This window comes from Phaseolus vulgaris, chromosome 2, assembly GCF_000499845.2.
Source record: "Phaseolus vulgaris cultivar G19833 chromosome 2, P. vulgaris v2.0, whole genome shotgun sequence".
NCBI classification, from domain to species: domain Eukaryota; kingdom Viridiplantae; phylum Streptophyta; class Magnoliopsida; order Fabales; family Fabaceae; genus Phaseolus; species Phaseolus vulgaris.
In genome coordinates, this window is record NC_023758.2 from 29,749,351 (window position 1) to 29,767,249 (window position 17,899).

The 17,899-nt window shown below is 36.4% G+C and overlaps 3 protein-coding genes and 1 pseudogene across 3 annotated transcripts; 1 reads left to right on the forward strand and 3 right to left on the reverse strand.

Annotated features, from left to right (window-relative positions):
- Positions 1–2,408: 2,408 nt before the first annotated feature.
- LOC137811322 (F-box/kelch-repeat protein At3g23880-like) lies at positions 2,409–4,752 on the reverse strand. The gene has a single exon (XM_068613012.1). The coding sequence runs from the start codon at positions 4,634–4,636 to the stop codon at positions 4,037–4,039; it is 600 nt and encodes a 199-aa protein (XP_068469113.1). The 5' UTR covers positions 4,637–4,752; the 3' UTR covers positions 2,409–4,036.
- LOC137809340 (uncharacterized) lies at positions 3,277–3,954 on the reverse strand. The gene is made up of 2 exons (XM_068610466.1): positions 3,790–3,954; positions 3,277–3,693 (listed from the first exon to the last, which is right to left on the reverse strand). The coding sequence occupies exons 1-2, from the start codon at positions 3,952–3,954 to the stop codon at positions 3,277–3,279; spliced, it is 582 nt and encodes a 193-aa protein (XP_068466567.1).
- An 802-nt stretch (positions 4,753–5,554) lies between the features above and the next one.
- Positions 5,555–9,570, forward strand: LOC137809341 (uncharacterized; annotated as a pseudogene).
- Positions 9,571–16,334: 6,764 nt separating this feature from the next.
- On the reverse strand, positions 16,335–17,664 carry LOC137809342 (very-long-chain (3R)-3-hydroxyacyl-CoA dehydratase PASTICCINO 2A-like). Its single transcript, XM_068610467.1, has 5 exons — positions 17,632–17,664; positions 17,450–17,520; positions 17,273–17,354; positions 16,805–16,901; positions 16,335–16,705 (listed from the first exon to the last, which is right to left on the reverse strand). Exons 1-5 carry the CDS (start codon positions 17,662–17,664, stop codon positions 16,635–16,637), a joined length of 354 nt encoding a protein of 117 aa, XP_068466568.1. The 3' UTR covers positions 16,335–16,634.
- Positions 17,665–17,899: the final 235 nt, after the last annotated feature.

Here is a 17,899-nt window from a genome sequence, read left to right on the forward strand (position 1 = left end):
AGAGGAGGCAGAAATCGTTTGTTGTTTCTGGGTTTTCCAAGAGATTGGGGAAGTGCCGAGTTGAATAAACCATCCGGTGAGAGATTTCCGTGTCAGTGGACAACTTGCCCAATCAGAATCACACCACCCAAAGAGTTGTAAGTTGTTCTCTCGAGGTAGGAGTATTCCTTGTCCAGGATGCCCCTTTAAATATCGAACAACACGGAGAGCAGCTTGCCAATGCTCAGAGCGTGGATTTTGCATAAATTGAGATAAAGCTTGGACACTGTAGGCAAGGTCAGGTCGAGTGAAACACAGATAAATTAACCTCCCAACAAGTCTACGATAAGTAGCCGGGTCAGAAAGAAAAGAACCAGTAGCAGAGCTCAATTTGTGATTTTCTTCACATGGTGTAGTGGCGGGCTTCGCACCCAACAATCCGACTTCAGTAATAATATCTAAGGCATATTTCCTCTGACAAAGGAAGATTCCGTTGGGGGAGCGAGCAACTTCAACCCCCAGGAAGTACTTGAGGCGGCCTAAATCTTTCATATGAAAGCATTGATTTAAGTAGCCTTTAAAACATTGAATGGCAATACCATTATTCCCTGCAATCACTAGATCATCAACGTAGACTAGCACAACCAACTGTATGTCATTATTATTGAGAGTAAACAGGGAATGATCCTTCGGGGATTGTTGGAAGCCGTAACGAGTGAGAGAAGAAGATAGTTTAGCAAACCAACACCTGGGGGCCTGTCGGAGGCCATATAGAGACTTTTGAAGCTTGCACACTGCCCCTGGTTGAAATTCTTGGAAGCCAGGAGGGAGTTTCATATAAACCTCATCATCAAGATCACCATGGAGAAACGCATTGTGAACGTCCATCTGATGAAGCTCCCAATCTTTTGCGGCTGCTACTGCTAGAGTTGTGCGAATGGTTACCGTCTTTACGACAGGAGAAAACGTCTCGTTGTAATCCAAACCCTCCACTTGATGATTGCCAAGAATTACCAATCGAGCCTTGAATCTTTCAATTGTTCCATCCGAGTTGTATTTGATTTTGTAGATCCATTTACACCCAAGTGCCTTCTTTCCAGGAGGGAGAGCGGTGAGTTTCCAGGTGTCATTGAGTTCGAGAGCATGAATCTCCTGTGCCATAGCATCACGCCACCGGGGTTCTCGGACCGCTTGAGAAAAGAACAGGGGTTCCTGCTCGGTGTGTAAAGAGGCAAGAAAACTTTGATGATGTTTAGAAAAGGAATCACAATTCACAAAATCATGTATAGGATACGAAACACCTGAGGATTCTGTTGAAGGAGGTGACGGAACAGAGGGGCTTGACGGTATCGTGGTGGCTGCGACAAAATCGCGTAACCGTACGGAAGGCAGCTTCGCGCGATGCCCTTGCCCAAGGGGAACCGCGGCTGTCAGCGGTGGTGAAGAAACCGACGGCGCCGTCTCCGTCGGACGCGGCGGTGGATCCGCGGGTAGCGTCGAGGCTTCTATACACGGATCGGAGTCGTTGATAGTGTGGTCGAAGTCATCTGTGAGGGTAGCATCCTCCTTGGCTGGGATGGGAGATGCAATGGGTTGGTTGACGATGCATTCATCTAGGTTTGAGGAGGCAACTTCATGAAGAAAATGTGGGTCCGTTCCAGTTTTTAAAGAGTTGGCAATAATTGGGTTTTGCAATGGTGGTGCAGTGTCCATCTTTTTGGCTTCAAAATATGGAAATTTATTTTCGAAAAAATGTACATCACGAGAGACAAAGAAAGTTTCTGTTTCCAAATCAAATAATTTCCATCCTTTTTGGCCATATGGATACCCGACAAACACACATTTTCGGCTACGACTATCAAATTTATCCCGCTGTCTATTTTGATTATGAGTATAACATAATGAACCAAATACTCGTAAGTGCGCGTAACTGGGTACACATCCATGGATCACTTCATAAGGGGTTTTTCCTTTTAGAATGGAGGATGGTGTGAGATTGATTAAGTAGCCTGCAGTCAAAACGCATTCCCCCCAAAATTTAATGGGAAGATTGCCTTGAAACCGTAATGATCGAGCAACATTCAGAATATGCCGATGCTTGCGTTCGACGCGTCCATTTTGTTGCGGGGTCCCGACACAGGAAGTTTGGTGAAGGATACCTTGTTGAATGAAATATTGTTTTAGACACATGAATTCGGTTCCATTGTCAGAGCGAACCATTTTAACACATTTGTTGTATTGCCTCTCAACGAGTGTGAAATTTTTTTTCAAAGTCACTGATACCTCTGTTTTTTCTTTTAACAAATAGATCCATACTGCCCGTGAACAATCATCCACAATTGTCAAAAAATATAAAGCACCACAGGATGAAGGAGTTTTATAAGGACCCCATAAGTCAATGAATTAAATCAAAAATATTCAAAGCTTGATGCGCACTTAAGAAAAACTTATCTCTCGTTTGTTTCGATTTTTCACAAACTTCACAAACTTTATTCAACTCATCACGAGTACATTTCCCACTTATATCAGGAAGCATTTGCACAATCTTAAATGACGGATGTCCTAATCTTTGGTGCCAAAGTGCTAGTTGATTTTCCATCTTGACATGACATGCTTGAGTCTTCCGTACCCCACGATACTAATAAAGCCCATCTTTTCGTTCACCTGCTCCAATCAGCGTCCTCGAAGTGCGGTCCTGTATAATACACAATTTATCAGTGAATGTTACAACACAATTTTCTTCATCCGTCAATTGAGGTACTGAAAGTAAATTGCATTTTAATTTGGGAACATAAAGGACATTTTTCAATTCAAGTCCTTCTTCAAGAGTCACTGTTCCCTGTTCGCAAGCTAGAACACGTTCACCATCGGGTAACCCTACGGGGCACCCTTGTATAGTTTCCTTTTCACTCAAATTTTCCAGTGACCCAGACCTGCCATCTCAAGTTTCTTGTCGTCATTGTTGGCTTGACTGTTGCTTCCACTAGCGTGTGCCACATTTGCACGTGTCGGGTTACCTTTGTTTCGCATCCCTTGGCGTCCCCTGCCGTTCCATTTGCCTTCACTTTTTGGTCTGTCACCCCACCATTCGGATATCCGATCAATTGGAAGCATCCCTTCATGTCGTGACCATTTTTACCGCAATGACTACACGTCATTAATTTTTCTACCATATCTCCACGCCCTTTTTCTTTGTAGTTGGCCTGCATCGCGAGACCCACGACCAACCCCTTTCTTCCGTTGATTTGGCCATCATTCTCACTCTTTCTTCTTGTACCAACATAGCATATACGCGGTTCAGAGACGGCAATGGGTCTGAGGCAATGGGTCTGAGGCCAGAATGTTTGATCTTACTGTCCCGTAGCTTGCGTCATCCAACCCCATAAGGAGTTGATGAACCTTCTCCTCCTCCCTTCGTTTTTCCAACTGAGCACCAATCCCACACTTGCATCCACCACACGTACAAGATGGAATTTTGTCACTGTTAGCAAACTCATCCCAAAGGACCTTCAATTTTCCAAAGTAAGTTGCCACCACCATTCCCTCCTGCTTGCATCTTGACAAGTCCGACCTTAGTTGTTGAATTCTAGGTCCATTCACGACCGAGAATCTTTCTTTAATGTCTTCCCACAAGTTATGTGCAGTCTCAGCATATGCTACTGTGGATCGTAAGCTTGGTTCAATGGTGTTTAGAATCCAAGAGACAATTATGGACTGCACGGTCCACCAATCTTCAAGGTCGGGTGCCTCATCCTCATGTGTTCCATCAATGAAGCCTCATTTTCTCCGGGCACGAAGCGAGATCTTTACTGCTCTTGCCCATTCGTCGTAATTTTCTCCGCGCAATTGGACTTGCGTGATTATGTTTCCGGGATTGTCACTCGCGTTGAGATCATATGGCGAGTAGGTCTTCTTAGACCCTCCTCCTTCGTGCTCTGCTTTGTTGGCATTATTCTTTTCCGGTGCATCTGCCATGGTTGTGCACCGTTGCCTTTGCTTTGTGTTTGTCGGGTATTAGACTTTTGTGCTCTGGTACCATGAAAGAATATTTTCTGTTTTATTCAATCTGTCTTTCATCTATAGCAATTGCATACCCCTTGTAAGCTTGACTGGAATCATCATACCCAAACCCATGTTTCGTAGCATATTTGGATATTCTATCACTACAAGATCTAACACATAAGCATGGGGCAGACTTAAGCCTAGTGGCCTGGTTCCAAAACTGAATCCAGTATTTTTCAAATTGACCGTCCCAAGAACTGATACGAATGCAGGTCAAGCCATTGCATACCCCCAGCAAATAAAAAGCGGAATTGAATCGGTAAAAGGCATGAGGAGTTGTTAGTGACGAATTCCATAATGAACTGCGTACCTTATCGAGAGTGGATAACGGGTTTTCAAGTAAATTCCGTACAGAACATGGCTCAAGGGTGATAATTACTCCGTCATCAGACATCGAGTCATTTGCAAAGAACACTATTAGGATTTCTGTGTTCTTGGAAGATCTTTCAAGGTGCAAATTAACAAATGCAAGATGAAAGATGAGAGAATTCCATGTCTTGCAAACGCACCGTAGTCGCATGAGAGTCTTTACCGAAAGCCAGGATAAAATTTCCATTACGATATCAAGAGGGAGATCTACAACTGCAGAAGCCATGCAAATTCCCAGATCCTAACCCTATCTGTTTTTTCACGAGTCTTGAAAATCCCCTTTGCCTTTCACCTTCTCCAACCTCTTTCTTCTCTCGTCTTTCTTTCTCTTGATGTTTTCCTCCTTCTCCTTTATTTATTTACTGATTAATCTAATGGATTTCGCTATTAATCTTTCTTTAATATTTAATTAACCAATCATAATCCCTTCGTTAATTAGAATGATATTGTTTAAGATTTTACACAGGCTGTTTGCAAACCTGGCCCCTTTTTGCTTATGTATTATTATTTCTTTCACCAAATTTTATACTCTTAATGCAAGTATTTATTTTTTAATAATATATGTTTAAATATTATTATATAAGATGTAAGATGTATTTATTTTTCAGTCACTGTTGACATTTTACTGGACGCAGTAATAATTTAAATTTATAAGATGCGTTTTCATTTTTATTTAAACCTAATTTGTGTTGCGTTGGTAAGTAGGTAAGGTATGTTTGTTGAAGTCGTTTTAATTATAATTTAATTAAAAAAATGGGTAGATATGTTGTTAATGTTTTATTAAAAAAAATGAGAGTCCTCCAAAATCGTAACGGTTATAAGGTGAGGATCAAGAAGAATGCAAAGTGGACCCCACAAAGCATGAGATCTACAGTTGTAGATCTCCACTCTTATCTAGTAATGGAAATTTTATTTGTCTTTCGACGGAAACTCTCATGCTACGGTGGTTTGCCGAACATGGAAATTCATCTTCTCCATCGTTAATTTACACCTTCAAAGATTTTTTGAGAACACAAAAATCTTAATTGTTCTTTGTAATTGACCCGGTCTCTGATGACAGAGTAATTATCACTCTTGAGCCATGCTAGGTACGAAATTTACTTGAAAACCCGTTATCCACTCTCGATAAGGTACGTCGTTCATTATGGAATCTGTCACTAACAATCCCTCGTGCCTTTTACCGATTCAATTCCGTTTTTTATTTGTTGGGTGTATGCAATGGCTTGACGGTCAATTTGAAAAATATTGGATTCAATTTTGGAACCAGACCACTAGGCATAAGTCTGCATATTCCCCATGCTTATGTGTCAGATCTTGTAGTGGTAGAATATCCAAATATGCTACGAAGCATGAGTTTGAGTACGATGATTCCAATTAAGCTTACAAGGTGGTGACCATCATTTTCAATTTTAACTCAATATTTTGGGAGATTAGGGTTATTGCAAGGGCGACACTCGTTGGAGAAGGGTTTTAACTCGTTCTTCTCCTTTTCCCATTTACACTCTTAACTAGTCTTGAACCTTGAACCTTGAATCCTGAACCTGAGCCTCGAAGCCTAAATACACATTATATATTCTATATACCAGTAGGAACACAGGCGCCTGCGTATCCGCATATTTAATATTAAAATTCAAATAAACAATGTTATTATTCGCACACTTGTGTCAACAATATAAATTTATAGTACATTATGAATAAAAAAATGTCATTATTATCAACATTATGTAAAATTATTATACCTTTGTATGAATTGGCTTAACCATTGCGAGTGATTGATCATCCTTCTAGGTGTTCCATTCTTTACAAATTTTGTTTTCTACTAAAGAAAAATGTCACTTATGAATAAATTGCAAAATACACACATAATAATAATAAATTACAAAATGTCAATTTTACTTTTTTATTCTAAATTTAAATAATTTCACTTTCCTCTTTTTTTTACATGTTTATTTTATTTTTCCTTTTCGGATCCAACAATTAATAAATGTTAATAGATTTTGAACAAACGAATATTTAAAAGAAAATACAAAGACTAAAAAAATCACCCATTTTAAAAGAATAATTAATAATTTTAAATTCTAAAAAGTAAAAAAGGTGTGTACTCGCATAATATTTACACGAAAACACACCTAGGGAGAATGAAGAAGATAGGGGGAAAAAGTGCACGAAGATACGAAAGAACAAATTTTGTAAAGAAAATAACAAATTTGTAGAGAAAAGATAGGAGAAATGAGATAAGAATAAATATAATGATAAATAACATGTAATCATAAAAAGTGTAACAAAGAAGTTAGGTAAAATGAAGAAGAGAATGTGCATACTAAGAAGAATGAAAGAGCTCTTTTTGTTGAAAGCATGCAACTTTCTTCTTCTTCTTTCTGCATCATTACACACAATTACAAATTTGGAGAAAATGGTTCACTTCTTCAATCCAACTTGAATTGAGAAAGTTACATGTTTAATGGCGTTGCGAAGAGAGATTCTTGGATGACGTAAGTGGTTTTTTATAGCCATTGAAGAAGAAAAAGAGAAAAATAGGGTTTAAAGGAAAATGTTTGGTTGAAAAACTCACGACTCCCTAACTACAATTTTGAATTATGTTGACAGAATATTAGTTTTTAAACATAAAGAAAAAAAACATTTTGAATTATGTTTACAATTACTCCATAATTCAAAATTTAAAATTCAAAACTGAAAATTCAAAATTTAGTTTTTAAAAATAAAGAAGTCACAAAATGACAAATATCTCCTCTCATATATTTTTAAAATAATAAAATAAAATATAACTATAAACATAAAATTGGAATAAAATAAAATGACAATTAAGAAGAGAATCTCTTTATATATAGGTATAGAGGTATAAAAGATATAAATAAACTTAATAGTTAAAGTAATTCCATGAAAATAAAAATAAATGAAAATATTCATTACAAATAAATATATATATATATATATATTCTTTTTCATTTTTACTTTTATTTTAAATTTTAACAATTTCACTATACTCTTTTTTTTTTACATGTTTCTTTTATTTTTCTTTTTCGAATCCAACAATTAGTCAATGTTTATAGATTTTAAACAAACGAAAATTTAAAAGAAAATACAAAGACTAAAAAATCACATATTTTAAAAGAATAATTAATAATTTTAAATTCTAAAAAGTGAAAAAGATGTGTACTCACATAATATTGATACGAAAACACACCTAGGGAGAATGGAGAATGGAGAAAAAAAAAGTGCACAAAGATATGAAAGAATAAATTTTGTAAAGAAAAGAACAAATTTGCAAAGAAAAGAGAGGAGAAATGAGAGACGAATAAGTATAATGATAAATAACATAAATCATAAAACTTGTAACAAAGAAGTTGGGTATAATGAAGAAGAGAATGTGCATACCGAAAAAAATTAACGAGTTCTTCTTGTTGAAAACATGAAACTTTTTTATTCTTCTTTCCTGCATCATTACACAGTTACACTTTTGGGAAAAATGGTTCACTTTTTAAATCCAATGTGAATTGAAAAAGTTACCTGTTTAATGTTTAATGACGTTGTGGAGAGAGATTCTTGGATGGCATAAGTGATTTTTTTGAACCAATGAAGAAAAAAGGGAGAAAAAATGGGGTTTGAAGGAAAATGTTTGGTTGAATAACTCACTTCCTAACTGCAATTTTGGATTATGTTGACAAAATATTAGTTTTTAAAAATAAAGAAGAAAAACATTTTGAATTATGTTTACAATTTCTCCATAATTCATAATTCGAAATTTAAAATTTAGTTTTAAAAATAAAGAAGTAACAAAATGAAAAATATCTCATCTCATATATTTTTAAAATAATAAAATAAAATATAAGTATAAGAATCAAAATTAGAATAAAATAGACAGTTAAGAGGGGATCCTCTTTATTTACGCCTCTTTATTCTTATTTTTTATTTTTATTACTATGTGTATACATATCTTTTAAATATCAAACACCACTAAGTAAAATTAAGATAAAAATATTTTTCTCATCATTTATGAGTTTCAACCTACTATATTAATAATTAAGTTACAGTAAAAAATATATTAAACAAATTCTAATTTATAACCCAATAAACATAGCCAAGATTTGTTGTTACTAACATAAAACTAAAAAAGAGAAATTTAATAATGAAAAGAAAATAAAATAAAAATAAGATGAGAAATTCTGTAACAAACCTTAAGAAAATATTTATTTTCTAATCCTTTTCCTCTTCTCCGCAAGAATGTCGTATTCAGAACACATACATCTTCCCTATCAATGCCCACATCAACAATGATGTCAAGATAACTTTGTACCTGTGCAATTTGAATGCTCTGTATTCTGCCTTCACGGTACAAAAATGAAAAGCAGAGTAAAAGAAATAAAAATGAGTAACATTAACAATTAAACAACCAAGAAAAGAAAATTCACTTACAGACACCGACGCGAGGTGCGTGCTCTTCTTCTGGGTTTTTTCTTGGAGAATAAATATTTTTATCTAATGAAAGTAAGATGAATAGAGGAGATAAAGGGAAGAAGAGGGAAGAGAGAAAAATGGTAATAAAAATCCTAAAAATTCAAACTGAAAAGAAACTGAAAACTGAAGAAATAGAGATATATTTCAAAAAACTAAATTCAAAACTGTTTTCCCTTAAAAAAAACTCCATTCCGATAACTGTTTTAATATTTAAAAAATTACAAAACCACTAAAAATAAAATTAATTTATATATCTCCTCTCATATATTTTTAACTGTTCCGATAACTGTTCTTCTCCTTTTCCCATTTTACAAAAAGAAAATGGAATTTTTGCGAGTGACACTCTTAACTGGTTAGCACTTCGAATCTCCGTGAGTTCTGATCCTCTAATGCGAACTGTTGCTAATAATGGAAGTCAGTCAGTGATTTTTTCGTATGATCTGAAGAACGAGAGATACAGGTATATGTCCATACCTGATGGTCTGTGTGAAGTGTCTCATGATAAGTCTTATATTGGGGTTTTGAGAGGGTGTCTTTGTATCTCTCATGATCACAAAAGTATTTGTTCTTTGGTTAAAGAGAGAGTATACTGCTGCTTGGACTCAGTTGCTGAAAGTAAACTATGCCCATCTTCAACCTTTGTTTTCTCCTCTTTTTTTCGTCTATACCTTTGCTCATGTCTGAAACTGGCGATATTCTGTTCTTCACGAACCATGGACACGTTTTATTCTGCTTTATTACCGGACAAAATCATTATTAGACTTAATTAGACTTAATTACAGGAATATAATCACTATTAATGAGTCTATAATTAGACTTAATTATAGGAATATAATCACTATTAATGGGTCTATAATTAGTCTTAATTACAGATGTCATGTTAGAAAAAGAATCTGTACGGTTCTGTACGGTTCTAATGCTATGGTTATATATATGTATCATTGCTATAGATGAAAGACAGATTGAATAAAACAGAAAATATTCTTTCATGGTATCAGAGCACAAAACTCTGATACCCGACAAACACAAAGCAAAGGCAACGGTGCACAACCATGGCAGATGCACCAGAAAAGAATAATGCCAACAAAGCAGAGCACGAAGGAGGAGGTGCTAAGAAGACCTACTCGCCATATGATCTCAACGCGAGTGACAATCCCGGAAACATAATCACGCAAGTCCAATTGCGCGGAGAAAATTACGACGAATGGGCAAGAGCAGTAAAGATCTCGCTTCGTGCCCGGAGAAAATGGGGCTTCATTGATGGAACACATATCCAACCAGAGGATGAGGCACCCGACCTTGAAGATTGGTGGACCGTGCAGTCCATGATTGTCTCTTGGATTCTAAACACCATTGAACCAAGCTTACGATCCACAGTAGCATATGCTGAGACTGCACATAACTTGTGGGAAGACATTAAAGAAAGATTCTCGGTCGTGAATGGACCTAGAATTCAACAACTAAGGTCGGACTTGTCAAGATGCAAGCAGGAGGGAATGGTGGTGGCAACTTACTTTGGAAAATTGAAGGTCCTTTGGGATGAGCTTGCTAACAGTGACAAAATTCCATCTTGTACGTGTGGTGGATGCAAGTGTGGGATTGATGCTCAGTTGGAAAAACGAAGGGAGGAGGAGAAGGTTCATCAACTCCTTATGGGGTTGGATGATGCAAGCTACGGGACAGTAAGATCAAACATTCTGGCCTCGGACCCATTGCCGTCTCTGAACCGCGTATATGCTATGTTGGTACAAGAAGAAAGAGTGAGAATGATGGCCAAATCAACGGAAGAAAGGGGGTTGGTCGTGGGTCTCGCGATGCAGGCCAACTACAAAGAAAAAGGGCGTGGAGATATGGTAGAAAAATTAATGACGTGCAGTCATTGCGGTAAAAATGGTCACGACATGAAGGGATGCTTCCAATTGATCGGATATCCCGAATGGTGGGGTGACAGACCAAAAAGTGAAGGCAAATGGAACGGCAGGGGACGCCAAGGATGCGAAACAAAGGTAACCCGACACGTGCAAATGTGGCACACGCTAGTGGAAGCAACAGTCAAGCCAACAATGACGACAAGAAACTTGAGATGGCAGGTCTGACCAATGAACAATGGAAGGTATTGGTTGATATGATCAGCAAACAAAAATCAAATGAATCAGAGAAAATGACTGGTAAGAGCATTTGGGATTTGTGGATTATTGACAGTGGGGCATCAAACCATATGACCGGGTCACTGGAAAATTTGAGTGAAAATGAAACTATACAAGGGTGCCCCGTAGGGTTACCCGATGGTGAACGTGTTCTAGCTTGCGAACAGGGAACAGTGACTCTTGAAGAAGGACTTGAATTGAAAAATGTCCTTTATGTTCCCAAATTAAAATGCAATTTACTTTCAGTACCTCAATTGACGGATGAAGAAAATTGTGTTGTAACATTCACTGATAAATTGTGTATTATACAGGACCGCACTTCGAGGACGCTGATTGGAGCAGGTGAACGAAAAGATGGGCTTTATTAGTATCGTGGGGTACGGAAGACTCAAGCATGTCATGTCAAGATGGAAAATCAACTAGCACTTTGGCACCAAAGATTAGGACATCCGTCATTTAAGATTGTGCAAATGCTTCCTGATATAAGTGGGAAATGTACTCGTGATGAGTTGAATAAAGTTTGTGAAGTTTGTGAAAAATCGAAACAAACGAGAGATAAGTTTTTCTTAAGTGCGCATCAAGCTTTGAATATTTTTGATTTAATTCATTGTGACTTATGGGGTCCTTATAAAACTCCTTCATCCTGTGGTGCTTCATATTTTTTGACAATTGTGGATGATTGTTCACGGGCAGTTTGGATCTATTTGTTAAAAGAAAAAACAGAGGTATCAGTGACTTTGAAAAAAAATTTCACACTCGTTGAGAGGCAATACAACAAATGTGTTAAAATGGTTCGCTCTGACAATGGAACCGAATTCATGTGTCTAAAACAATATTTCATTCAACAAGGTATCCTTCACCAAACTTCCTGTGTCGGGACCCCGCAACAAAATGGACGCGTCGAACGCAAGCATCGGCATATTCTGAATGTTGCTCGATCATTACGGTTTCAAGGCAATCTTCCCATTAAATTTTGGGGGGAATGCGTTTTGACTGCAGGCTACTTAATCAATCTCACACCATCCTCCATTCTAAAAGGAAAAACCCCTTATGAAGTGATCCATGGATGTGTACCCAGTTACGCGCACTTACGAGTATTTGGTTCATTATGTTATACTCATAATCAAAATAGACAGCGGGATAAATTTGATAGTCGTAGCCGAAATTGTGTGTTTGTCGGGTATCCATATGGCCAAAAAGGATGGAAATTATTTGATTTGGAAACAGAAACTTTCTTTGTCTCTCGTGATGTACATTTTTTCGAAAATAAATTTCCATATTTTGAAGCCAAAAAGATGGACACTGCACCACCATTGCAAAACCCAATTATTGCCAACTCTTTAAAAACTGGAACGGACCCACATTTTCTTCATGAAGTTGCCTCCTCAAACCTAGATGAATGCATCGTCAACCAACCCATTGCATCTCCCATCCCAGCCAAGGAGGATGCTACCCTCACAGATGACTTCGACCACACTATCAACGACTCCGATCCGTGTATAGAAGCCTCGACGCTACCCGCGGATCCACCGCCGTGTCCGACGGAGACGGCGCCGTCGGTTTCTTCACCACCGCTGACGGCCGCGGTTCCCCTTGGGCGAGGGCATCGCGCGAAGCTGCCTTCCGTACGGTTACGCGATTTTGTCGCAGCCACCACGATACCGTCAAGCCCCTCTGTTCCGTCACCTCCTTCAACAGAATCCTCAGGTGTTTCGTATCCTATACATGATTTTGTGAATTGTGATTCCTTTTCTAAACATCATCAAAGTTTTCTTGCCTCTTTACACACCGAGCAGGAACCCCTGTTCTTTTCTCAAGCGGTCCGAGAACCCCGGTGGCGTGATGCTATGGCACAGGAGATTCATGCTCTCGAACTCAATGACACCTGGAAACTCACCGCTCTCCCTCCTGGAAAGAAGGCACTTGGGTGTAAATGGATGTACAAAATCAAATACAACTCGGATGGAACAATTGAAAGATTCAAGGCTCGATTGGTAATTCTTGGCAATCATCAAGTGGAGGGTTTGGATTACAACGAGGCGTTTTCTCCTGTCGTAAAGACGGTAACCATTCGCACAACTCTAGCAGTAGCAGCCGCAAAAGATTGGGAGCTTCATCAGATGGACGTTCACAATGCGTTTCTCCATGGTGATCTTGATGATGAGGTTTATATGAAACTCCCTCCTGGCTTCCAAGAATCTCAACCAGGGGCAGTGTGCAAGCTTCAAAAGTCTCTATATGGCCTCCGACAGGCCCCCAGGTGTTGGTTTGCTAAACTATCTTCTTCTCTCACTCGTTACGGCTTCCAACAATCCCCGAAGGATCATTCCCTGTTTACTCTCAATAATAATGACATACAGTTGGTTGTGCTAGTCTACGTTGATGATCTTGTGATTGCAGGGAATAATGGTACTGCCATCCAATGTTTTAAAGGCTACTTAAATCAATGCTTTCATATGAAAGATTTAGGCCGCCTCAAGTACTTCCTGGGGGTTGAAGTTGCTCGCTCCCCCAACGGAATCTTCCCTTGTCAGAGGAAATATGCCTTAGATATCATTACTGAAGTCGGATTGTTGGGTGCGAAGCCCGCCACTACACCATGTGAAGAAAATCACAAATTGAGCTCTGCTACTGGTTCTTTTCTTTCTGACCCGGCTACTTATCGTAGACTTGTTGGGAGGTTAATTTATCTGTGTTTCACTCGACCTGACCTTGCCTACAGTGTCCAAGCTTTATCTCAATTTATGCAAAATCCACGCTCTGAGCATTGGCAAGCTGCTCTCCGTGTTGTTCGATATTTAAAGGGGCATCCTGGACAAGGAATACTCCTACCTCGAGAGAACAACTTACAACTCTTTGGGTGGTGTGATTCTGATTGGGCAAGTTGTCCACTGACACGGAAATCTCTCACCGGATGGTTTATTCAACTCGGCACTTCCCCAATCTCTTGGAAAACCCAGAAACAACAAACGATTTCTGCCTCCTCTGCTGAGGCTGAATATCGATCAATGGCTACATGTTCCTCATCCTGACCCAATTCGTCTTTATTGTGATAGTCAAGCAGCACTTCACATTGCTAAAAACCCGGTCTTCCACGAACGCACCAAACACATTGAAGTTGACTGCCACCTTGTTCGAGATGAAATCATTCACAAGCGCCTTCTTCCATCCTATGTGCCCACACATACACAACTAGCTGACCTTTTCACCAAAGCGTGCTAAAAAGTTTGGAGCCATCTTGGTCAAGTTGGGCATTCAAGACTTACATGCTCCAACTTGAGGATATTACCGGACAAAATCATTATTAGACTTAATTAGACTTAATTACAGGAATATAATCACTATTAATGAGTCTATAATTAGACTTAATTATAGGAATATAATCACTATTAATGGGTCTATAATTAGTCTTAATTACAGATGTTATGTTAGAAAAAGAATCTGTACGGTTCTGTACGGTTCTAATGCTATGGTTATATATATGTATCATTGCTATAGATGAAAGACAGATTAAATAAAACAGAAAATATTCTTTCATGCTTGATGAGGAAGATGACGATCATATGGAAAGTTTCATAAGCGAATTAAGTTTTGCATCTACTCTTCAATGTTTTGAATATTACGCTGAAAGTCTGGTTTTGCCGTATTGATGAGTATTGAACATATGAACAGACTCACAAACTTCTTGAATATATTTAGTGTTTCGTGTGATTAGTTTCTTGGGTTTCTAATTAGTTTGAGTAATGTGTTGAGATATTACAATAATAACTTACTGCAATATATTTCATAATGGAAATTGTTTATCAAATAATTCTTGTTTAATAAACTTTTTGGATTTTTTTTATATGATAAATTATTGGATTTTTTTTATATGATAAATTATTGGATTTTTAGTTTTAAATATTTTTATATTTTTTCTTTTGTAAGAATTTTGTGGAGATGACAGATTTTAGAACTTGTCTAGGTCATTAGTGTCAACATTCTTTTATGCAACCATGATTTTTTTTGCAATTTTTTTTGTGTGTAAAGTTTTATAAAATTGTAGAACGTTTTTTTCCAAATCTAAAACTTTCTATTATTATTTTTTATTTATTTTCAACCATTGCTTTCAAGAGGCAAACTGTGTCCTAGTTCCAACCTTAGCCGAATCTCACTCTCAAAGCTTCACAATATCATATTCTTGATGTACAAGTCAATTTAAGTATGAACTCTATTATAATTATGGACTTTTTCACATTTAAACTTAAAAATTGTGATTAATTTATCTTTAAATAATAACAGTTAAGAAACATAATTATATTAAGTTTTTTACAACTTAATTTTTTTTTAACTCAGTTTGATTGAACTAATTTGTCGGTTATTGATGAAATTAAAAGGAAGTACTAATCCTTTTAGGAGTCTGAAACAAGCTTTTGTCAGTTTATGTCTGGATCAGTGCTGCCTTCAACAAGGATAGAAAATCATGAACATTTACTACAACAAAAATAATATAAATTATCATATATTATCCTCACCAAATATTGATTCATTGCTTACATATTATTTCCATTCTCATTTAAAAATAATCACATTTATGTTTACATATAAACAAATTTTATTCACTATTATTCCATTTAATGATATTTTTAATAAAATATTATAACTTTAATTAATGTCTGAATTTGGTTATATTATCATAATATTTTCTTTGTTTCAAAATAATTTTTTTAAAAGAATAATAAAATGTATGCGTTTAACCATTTTTCTTAATTAATTTGAATCTAATTTTTTTAATAAGTGGAAATGTGAAGTTATTTTCTTAAGTAAAAAACATAGGTGCTAAATCCCATGCTTTTTTAATGTTTATTTGAATTTGAGTTTAAATATTTAAATTAACTTGTATTTTCTATTGAACACTTCTGATATAATTATCATTTTTTCCATATTTAATTAGAAAAAAATTATTCCGTAAGAAAATATCCAATTCAGAGTCACAAGTTATAAGACATTTCCATTAAAACATGTTAACGGAGTATGAAATTTAATATCTAATTGTTAAATAAAATTCTCGACTATAAAAAAACACACATATATATATATATATATATATTATGAATTTATTTTAACAAGACAATTATACTGAAAAAAGAAAATCAACAATATTTATTGCATAAAATACATGTACTAATATTTTTCACGAGACATTATATATGTTACCAACACAATTAATGGATATAATAGAAACTCAAACAAAATTACAGCTATTTTATGAAAACCAGATAACTTTTTATTATTATTTTGAAAACAAAAATTGACAATGCGTAGAAAAATATTTGATTTTAATAATTTCAAATTAGAATTTGTCTATGTAAACATTTCCAAGAGACTGTTTCAGAAACTTGGCTTAGTCATTTCTCAGCCAAAGATCATTTGACCTTTAGATGAATGTTTAAATTAGGAATTTTGCACCAAAGAATAAAATCATTTAGTGTCCTTCTCTCCTTGTTTTGACTTTAAGGATAAATAACCTAGAATTTATCTTACATGTGAATCCAAAGTAAGACATGTCCATATGCTTCCTATGTTTGGACAAAAATAAACACTACAGATGCTAAGCTAACTCTACTCTTTCTTTGATTTTAATAGAGCTTTCTTCCTCTGTGCAAGCATGTAACTATACATGTGTATGCTACCTGCATAGAATTATGATGCAAAACAAAAAATTACAAGGTTAACAAAAGGAATGTTAGTCAAAGCACAAATTAGTGGTGAGAAAGATGTTGAACTCATGCCTGGAACATAGATTCCCAATACAACAACAGCAGCACAAAAGTAATCGAATGAGAAGTTCCATTTGTTGGGCATCCTTATGCAGTACTTCTCTGATGCCTGAAAAATACTGAGCTCGTTAACTTGGGTAATGAAAAAACACCATATCAAATAGTTTCAGTAAATCATATTCATGAGTGACAGAGTATCAAGTCTTTTTCCCATTTCTCCATTATCATTTCGGGAATCGCAAAATATAGCAGGTGAGATGTTTCAGAAGATCAACAAACACAAAACTTGAGGGCAATGTAAAATGAAAATTTCACAAAAGAGGATAATGTTTTTTCCTTCTTGACTAAACCAAACTTCGTAAGTTCCTCTTGGTGAATATAAGGGCAAAAAAGAGAAAATATACATTCCCAATAAACAAACAAAACCAAACCAGTAGGATTCTAAAAGCATTGTGGACATTTGCTGTTCTAAATCTTTACCTTGATGAATGGCAAGGAAATGTATATCAGACCAACTTCGCTGCTGATGCCTGTTGGATATAACACTAAAAAGGTGCTATACCTGCCAGACCAAAAATTGCAATCCATATAACAGGAAGTCAGGAATATAAGAATGTTTACCATATTAAATACAGAATAACAGATTCAACTTCATACCTGAGCCACAAAAGCCATGACGGGGCAGATCCAAATGCCTCTTTCAAGCCAAAGAAAAAATAGCGAATAATCTACAATTATTACAGCACAGCAAATAGGATCATCAATATTGATTGTTGTTAATAGTTCTCTTCCCCTTTCAATCAATTATTTTGCCATGGATTACAAAGTGGTATGTTTACCATGAGCAAAAGAAAAATTGCAAGGGAAGTCATGGCACCAAGTCTAAAAGGCTTCTTTTACAGACACCCAAATCATGCCTTAAATCGCAAACTGAACTTAATTAGTGTTTAGAAGGGGTTTTGGGTGCAACTTATTTCAAAATATTGGGCTCCAACGATATAGTATAGGTGTCAGACGAAAATGTTATGCGCCAGGATTGAAAATGAAAAATCCGAGAATGAGGACAAACAAAGAAGAAAGTAGGAACATGGTGGCTATGGTGGACTT

What these genes read in the sequence shown, in the direction of transcription:
- LOC137809340 (XM_068610466.1), bottom strand. Translation starts at nt 3,954, where the DNA reads ATGGCAGATGCACCGGAAAAGAATAATGCCAACAAAGCAGAGCACGAA. An exon ending in ACGACGAATGGGCAAGAGCA is followed by an intron (nt 3,694 to 3,789) that starts GTAAAGATCTCG and finishes TGGACCGTGCAG; the next exon opens with TCCATAATTGTCTCTTGGAT.
- LOC137811322 (XM_068613012.1), bottom strand. Translation starts at nt 4,636, where the DNA reads ATGGCTTCTGCAGTTGTAGATCTCCCTCTTGATATCGTAATGGAAATT.
- LOC137809342 (XM_068610467.1), bottom strand. Translation starts at nt 17,664, where the DNA reads ATGACTTCCCTTGCAATTTTTCTTTTGCTCATG. An exon ending in TCATGGCTTTTGTGGCTCAG is followed by an intron (nt 17,355 to 17,449) that starts GTATGAAGTTGA and finishes TTGGTCTGGCAG; the next exon opens with GTATAGCACCTTTTTAGTGT. An exon ending in TTTCCTTGCCATTCATCAAG is followed by an intron (nt 16,902 to 17,272) that starts GTAAAGATTTAG and finishes AGTATTTTTCAG; the next exon opens with GCATCAGAGAAGTACTGCAT.